Source organism: Populus euphratica, unplaced genomic scaffold (genome assembly GCF_000495115.2).
Source record: "Populus euphratica unplaced genomic scaffold, PopEup_1.0 scaffold3975.1, whole genome shotgun sequence".
Taxonomy (NCBI): domain Eukaryota; kingdom Viridiplantae; phylum Streptophyta; class Magnoliopsida; order Malpighiales; family Salicaceae; genus Populus; species Populus euphratica.
In genome coordinates this window covers 649-8,506 of record NW_011503792.1, presented here as the reverse complement: position 1 = coordinate 8,506, position 7,858 = coordinate 649, and the positions used below count along the sequence as shown (strand labels likewise).

At 32.4% G+C, this 7,858-nt stretch overlaps 1 protein-coding gene and 1 long non-coding RNA gene across 2 annotated transcripts in view; one reads left to right on the top strand and one right to left on the bottom strand.

Annotated features, from left to right (window-relative positions):
• Positions 1–5,385: 5,385 nt before the first annotated feature.
• Positions 5,386–6,191, bottom strand: LOC105119923 (UPF0057 membrane protein At4g30660-like). Its single transcript, XM_011018115.1, has 2 exons — positions 5,845–6,191; positions 5,386–5,736 (listed from the first exon to the last, which is right to left on the bottom strand). Exons 1-2 carry the CDS (start codon positions 5,932–5,934, stop codon positions 5,593–5,595), a joined length of 234 nt encoding a protein of 77 aa, XP_011016417.1. The 5' UTR covers positions 5,935–6,191; the 3' UTR covers positions 5,386–5,592.
• A 178-nt stretch (positions 6,192–6,369) lies between these two features.
• The window catches only part of LOC105119922 (uncharacterized), a 1,946-nt gene continuing 457 nt past the window's right edge, over positions 6,370–7,858 (top strand). The window contains exons 1-2 of the long non-coding RNA XR_841214.1: positions 6,370–6,517; positions 7,037–7,134. This is a non-coding gene — a long non-coding RNA (uncharacterized LOC105119922). The remainder of the gene's footprint in view (positions 6,518–7,036; positions 7,135–7,858) is intronic.

Below are 7,858 nucleotides of genomic sequence, written 5' to 3'. Positions count from 1 at the left end.
CTTTATTCCTATCTTTATTTTTTTGTAATTTTTAATATATAATTTATTTTTTTTTTTTAAAAATATATTTTTTATGATGGATTTACTAAAGTCCATCATTCATGATAAAAACAATTTATACATTCAAAATAATATTAATATATTCCTTTTGTGTCAAATAAAAATAATAGGATAAGGGTTTCACTAGACTTTTAAGTATAAACACTAATAAAATAAATTCATAATATTCAATCATTTTTTATAAGCTCCTCAATTAATATAAAGTACTGGTAACTAAATTTGAATGGAAAAGATATGAGATGAGAAAAAATATAGAATTATAATGCAATATTATATTTTTTTAGTCACTACAAAATATTATTAATGATAAGTTAAATAACAAGTGTAAACATATACCATGTTAATGATAAGTTAAATAACAAGTGTAAACATATACCATGTTAATGATAAGTTAAATAACAAGTGTAAACATATACCATGTTAATGATAAGTTAAATAACAAGTGTAAACATATACCATGTTAATGATAAGTTAAATAACAAGTGTAAACATATACCATGTTATAGGGTTGAGCATTTTTTATTCAATCCAGTTTTGAGCTAAAATAAACAACCAAACCATAAAAAAAATTAAACCAAACTAAAAAATAGTTTAAATTGATTAATTTTAGTTTAGTTTGGTTTTTTCCCTTTCCAAACTAGTTCAAACCCAAAAAACTTCACTTGCTTCCATTTTCCAGAAAATCAACTCTAATTTTTGTTTTGATCTCCTTGCCCAGAAGTGAAACCCAACAAAAAAATACACAAAACAAAAGGAAAGAAAATAAAAGAAGTAATTTGACAACCAAAAAACAAAGAGAAAATAAAAAATTATTGAAATGTAAAATTATCAAAAAATATGAAGGAGAAAAAGAAGACAAATTTGAGAGATGAGAGATTAAATAGGATGTGATACAGAAATTGTTGAAAAAGCATACTTTTTAGATCTTGGTTTCTCTGAAATCTCAAAAAAACCCTTTCTTGATAAGTAAAATTAGTGAAGAATATTTGGTGATAGCTGTGTTAGTGTTGATTAAGTAAACTAGTAGTAAGTTTTTTTTATTGTATAATTGTCTTCAATTTGTCAATGAAATTTATGTTCAATCATTCCAATTCTCTTATAGAATCTAATAATTAAGATTCATCAACAATTAATTTGAAGCTAAAGAGATTTATTTATTGTCTATTTTTTATTTTTTTTATTTTTTTTAATTTTTTTTTTACTTCACATTTTTTTGGAAAAAAATTATTTTTTTATTTTTTACACTTAAAATATTCATCACCTTATAGTTGACCTATTTATCACTCTACTCTTAGCTTGCTTATATCACTTTCTTTATTCTTATCTTTATTTTTTTGTAATTTTTAATATATAATTTTATTTTATTTTTAAAAAATATATTTTTTATGATGGATTTACTAAAGTCCATCATTCATGATAAAAACAATTTATACATTCAAAATAATATTAATATATTCCTTTTGTGTCAAAAATAAAAATAATAGGATAAGAGTTTAATGAACACTAGACTTTTAAGTATAAACACTAATAAAATAAATTCATAATATTCAATCATTTTTTATAAGCTCCACAATTAATATAAAGTACTGATAACTAAATTTGAATGGAAAAGATATGAAATGAGAAAAAATATGGAATTATAATGCAATATTATATTTTTTTAGTCACTACAAAATATTATTAATGATAAGTTAAATAACAAGTGTAAACATATACCATGTGATAGGGTAGAGCATTTTTTATTCAGTCCAGTTTTGGGCTAAAATAAACAACCAAATCAAAAAAAAAATTGAACCAAATTAAAAAATAGTTTAAATTGATTAATTTTAATTTAGTTTGATTTTTTCCCTTTCCAAACTAGTTCAAAACCAAAAAACTTCACTTGCTTCCATTTTCCAAAAAATCAACTCTAATTTTTGTTTTGATCTCCTTGCCTAGAAGTGAAACCCAACAAAAAAATACACAAAACAAAAGGAAAGAAAATAAAAGAAGTAATTTGACAACCAAAAAACAAAGAGAAAATAAAAAATTATTGAAATGTAAAATCATCAAAAAATATGGAGGAGAAAAAGAAGACAAATTTGAGAGATAAGAGATAAAATAGGATGTGATACAAAAATTGTTGAAAAAGCATACTTTTTAGATCTTGGTTTCTCTGAAATCTCAAAAAAACCCTTTCTTGATAAGTAAAATTGGTGAAGAATATTTGGTGATAGTTGTGTTAGTGTTGATTAAGTAAACTAGTAGTAGGTTTTTTTTATTGTATAATTGTCTTCAATTTGTCAATAAAATCTATGTTCAATCATTCCAATTCTCTTATAGAATCTAATAATTAAGATTCATCAACAATTAATTTGAAGCTAAAGAGATTTATTTATTGCAAAAATGCACAAAATAATAGGTTTTTAAACGAAAAAAAATTTGTTATATGAGAAGAAAAAGACAGATTTAAGGGACGAGAGATAAAAAGCAAGGAGAAAGGATAATTAGAAATGCTGAAGTTTAGAGTTAGAAAAAAATATGTTATTTATACTTGTTTTAGAGGGAGGGGACGACTGTATGAATTGTAAAGTATCAATGAAATTAGTCTGTAGAATTAATGGATAGAAAAAAAATTTATTTTTAAATTAAAATAGTTTGATTTGATTTAAATTGTCTAGTTTAAGTATTATAAAATTAAAAAATGAACTAAACTAAATATTTTTTAAATATTTTAATTATTTTTTTCATGGTTGGGTTTTTATAATTAGTTTTTTTTTATTTTCTCAATTAAATTAAATTTTCAGTTTTTTGATGACCCCTCCTATATAGAGGTATACTGACGGCATTATGATGGAAAGAAGCTGGAAGATACTGTTACTGATGCGGCGAAGAATACTAATTTGACAAAGACTACTTATGGGGCACTTGTTGGGTATGCGACCAAAGTCCCACATTGATTAGAAATGAGGAGGATTAAGGGTATATAAGGATGGACAAATATCTTCATTGGTATGAGGCCTTTTGGGTATAATCCAATAGCAAATCCATGAGGGCTTAGGCTCAAAATGGACAATATCATACCAATGTGGAGATAGGTGGTGTCCATAATCCTTACAAGTGGTATCAGAGTCATGCCCCAGAGTTAGTCATGATGGATGAATCCTCGGAATGCCAAACAAAAGGTGGTGGGCCCTAATTAAATCACGATATGATCCATGGATCAGCTCTATTGGATAGGCGATATGCTCCGGATGCTTCATGGTCGTGTCCTGGTCTCAACACGGTGAAGAGGAGTTGACCTAGAAAAAGCAAAAACTCTCAAGTCAAGTAGTGCTCTCCAGATGCTTCATGAACATGTCCTGACCCCAACACGATGAAGTAGAGAGAAGTAGAGGATGAAAAATCCTGGTTGGCAGAGAGTGGATGGATAAATGATCGTTTGAGGAGAGGCTCGGTGGTCCTTTGTTCAAGAGAAGGATTGTTGAGTATGCGACCAAAGTCCCACATTGGTTAGAAATGAGGAGGATCAAGGGTATATAAGGATGGACAAATATCTCCATTGGTATGAGGCCTTTTTGGGTATAACCCAAGAACAAATCCATGAGGACTTAGACTCAAAATGGATAATATCATACCAATGTAGAGATAGGTGGTATCCATAATCCTTACAGCACTGACATGTCAACATGCGGTGACGTGTGTTGTATGCTGTCATAGCGGTGCTGAACTAGGAGGAGGCGTCGTCTTCAACTGTTGTGTTGCTATTGTTGTGACCGCCATTAACATATCTGAGGGAGGGACTGCTGATTGTTGCCAAAACAAAGCGGGAAAGGTTGCTGGTGTGTTGCAGCTATTGTCGGTGGCATGAGAAGATCTGAAGTGTTGGAGGCGTTACATAGAGAACTCTTGTGGTAAAGCCTGATCTTCTCTCTGATGGTTGCACGAGGGCAACGTCCTCTGCTATTGGTAGATGACCTTCGGTGGCTCTGATGGCGGCAGACCAGTCTGTATTGGCTGCAGATGGTGGATGTTTGGCTTAAAGAGTAATCTGTCTAGGGTTCAGAGATGCTGGATCCGTGTTAGAGGATGAACATTTTTCTTTTAGATCTCAACTGTAAACAAAAAGATTAAAAGAAATTTTTTTTCCAAAATCAATTGTTGATGATGATTCTATTCAATTTCAAAGTTTTGAAAACATGTTGAATTTTGAGGATTTTCACAAGCACTAAAAAATCAATTAACTATGAGAAGAATTAAAAACATCTGCTTTAAAATTGAAGTTGATGTGGGATAAAAAAGATTTTAAGCTAAAAAAAAGGTAAGAAAAAGCTAAAAAAAATAAAAGATGAAGAAGAGTCTGAAACTTCACAAATTTAATTTAAATTTTATCAAAAACTATCCAACATTTTTTTTAGAAAAAAAAACATACAAATTCTTAAACCATATCTAGAACAAACAATTGAATTTATAACCCCCTAAATTAAAGATCCAATAATAACTAAATTAAATCTAATAAATAAACTTAAATAAAATTCAATAACACAAGGATTAGATGATCATTCATCATCTAGAGCTAGATCTACAAACATGTAAAACCATAGCTCAGGTCTGATGTCCCCTTCATCAGGCCTCCATAAATGCTTTCCAAACCTTAACTTGTCCATATTACCAAGAAAATGTCCTGAAGGTCTCTCAAATCATACGATTATTTCATCACAAATTTGGGAAAAACAATCCTCCTCGCAAGCAAATACCATCAGCAAAACCTACTCGTTTGTTTCTGTTTTTCAGCAACATAACACACGGTTATGGGAAAGCATGAATAATGAGAGAAGAGGTACAAGGCTGCCACAGCAAGCCAGAAATCAGTATCAACTACTACCAGTAAACATTGACCACTTACAAAAACAGGATAGCAGCAAGCTGAAGTTTATTTCATTAACAGAAATCGAAACCACTTTCTTAGGCAAGCATTCAAGGTGATCTTGTAGATCATTCAATAAATTTTGTTCTATGCCAAGATGATATGTTCTGAACGCCTACTACATGATTATGTAGATCATTCGATAGCACATTCACTTATACTATGGTTGCGGCACTGCAGTACTTTTAAGAAGGCTCAACAATATAATTTTCCAATGGCTCCCAATTGAGGCAACACATTCTTTGCAACGATTTACGTTTGTAAAGCTGAACAAAAATCCATAACATGGGAGAAGTAATGTGCGGGTAGAATTTCGAACAAACTAGCTCGAAGTCTGACTCAATAAATCCAATTGCAAATAAGAAAATAGCAAACCACAAGAGCCCGCCACAACCTAGTCCATTATTTTGCAAGAGAAGTAATTAAAATTAAGATGCAATTGAGTAAGATTTAGAACGCCGTCTCATCCATTTGTAGCTGAAAAGAGGTGAAAATACCAGCAAAAGTATAATTATCAACCCACAATTAAGCAGTAATTCCATTGATTTCGACGTTGTTTAAACACAAGACACAAATCTCATAGATGAAATGGAGTTCTATAAAACCAAAGGGACTGGTATAGTAATTCACTGATACGCCGGGGCATAAAGAGGACGCCTGTATTCATCAAAATACTCATCCCGGTCGATAAACACAATTGCATAGAGAGCATAAATTATTCCAGGAACGTAGCCTAAAATAGTGAGTAACAAGCAAATCCAAAATTCCACCTGAAAAAAAAAAAACAGTATTGATAAGAACCCATTAAAGTTATCCATCAAATATATCCAAATTTTCAGATCTCTAAAAAAAAGAAGAATAAAAAGGGAGAGGCGTACACTGCAGCAGCCATGCCTGAAGCAAACACCGAGAGGAGGGAGCAAGATGGCGATGAAGATCTCGCAGCAGATCTCACAACGACTTGGCATTTTCTCTCGGCAATATTTGCGAAGGCTGATGATTCTAATCTAACAGGTTTGTTTGTAGTTGACTAAAGGGTTCCTAATGAGGAAGAAGACAAAGATGGGGGGCCTCATAATGTTGTGGGGGGTTATTTGGGAATTCAAGGAAACCTGTATCACCGTCAGAAAAAAAATATTATTCTTTTTCGTGGACACAAACTTTTTAAGCGTAATGTCGGTTTTGCCGTTGACCATTGGAATGCTGAGCTCTGCTTTGGAGGTCGTTTTTGGTTTTTTGCCTTAATTTCAACAGTTGAGAACAACCATCATATTTTTTCTCTCTTGTGTTGGGCGACGTGGCTGCGTGGCAACCATATTGTCTGTTGACCTTTTGACTTCTTCCAGGAGTTACATTTTTTTTTAGATTAACGGTGTGCGGGTCAAGCTTCGAGTTACATTTCTTAACTCCACACGTGAGATAGGCAACGTTGGAGAAGAAGAAGCCGCAGGGGGAGCTCCTTGCCATCGCGTCGGTCATGGTGAAGATTGTTACTGAAGGCGGCGCTTTTAGGATAGGGTGGAGGCTGTGATAAAAACAGGAAAGAAAAAGGTGGATCCTTTGAAACCCTCTTTCTTTTATGGTCTTTTTCGATTCCCTGTTAGATATGTTGCATGCTTCTTTTTGGTTGCCATCCCTTTTAATTTAATTGTTTGCTTCTGAGAATTAGGGTTAGGTTCTTGGTTTTCCTGGTATGTTCGTCCCCTTTGACAGCCACTATACTTTGCAGAGCTTTGGCTTCCTCTCACTTCCAATCTTTTATCTCCTCCTCTACATGGTGTTAGTGCTACTCGAGTTCATATTTCCCTTTTTTCAGATTTTCATGGAGGGCTAGATCATGGGCGACCTCTCCCCTGTTCGATGCCAACTCCCAATTCTTTCATTTTTTATGAAATCGTGTTTCTTTGCATGTTTAATTAGGCTCAAGATCGGCATAATTTGAATCATAACTGTTCGTTTCAACAACTTAAGCACATTAGTGATGGTTTTTCATGAATAATAAGGGGTCATTTTTATTTATTTATATAAATCATTCTTTTCTGAAGGGTTTTGAATGTTTTTTGTGATCAGTATTTGTGAAAGATATGGCTCCTCCGAAGGTTTACTTGTTTGATGAGATTGCCAAGCACAAGAAAACCGAGGATTGCTGGCCGAATATCTCTGGAAAGGTCAGATCTCTTTCTAAAAGTTTCAATTTTTTGTAGATTTGAGATCAAAAGGGGGCAATTCTGTTTGGTAGCTGAGAAAAATTAGTGTGAGATACAAGATGAGAACTTTGACTTGTTGTGGTTAGTTTTATTTACCCTTTTGGATTTTTTGTGTATTGAAAACTAAATATGTATCAGTGCTATCAATTTTATTGCATGATCAAGCTGTTAGAAGTTTATTTTTAATGCCTAGGACTGGAGAAGTTTGTTGAAATTAAAGGACTACCTTATCTAATGCCTTCTCTCGGTAAACAGTGAACCAGTAATATCAATACTGCATAAACTTGCTAGAAAACATGCCTAGGTTTATGGCAGTTCACTTATTATTCTCATGTCCATTGTCTGCACTAAATCAGACTAGCTCCATTACAAAATCAAATCCCAGCAGCATGTTCTCAAAAGTAATTTTTAGATGTTTTTCTAAGTGAAAACTGAACAACACCATGCATTTAAAAATGAGCCTTTTTGTTAGCATCGCAGTGCAGTCCATTGGTCATCATTCATTTTTCTTGCATCTAGTCTTGTAACAATGCATGTAAAAATAAGCTCCTTCCACTCCTTTTCATCTTATATTTCCAGTTATTATAAACAACATTTTAGAACTCTTTTTTGCTGCTTCAACTCATCTGTGAATTGCTTGGCTGTTTAAAAATTAGGTTGCCCCCCCCCCCCCCCCCCTGCTTTC

Coding starts and splice junctions, on each gene's coding strand:
- LOC105119923 (XM_011018115.1), bottom strand. CDS start 5,934: ATGCCAAGTCGTTGTGAGATCTGCTGCGAGATCTTCATCGCCATCTTG. Junction 5,737..5,844: donor TCAGGCATGGCTGCTGCAGT/GTACGCCTCTCC, acceptor TTTTTTTTTCAG/GTGGAATTTTGGATTTGCTT.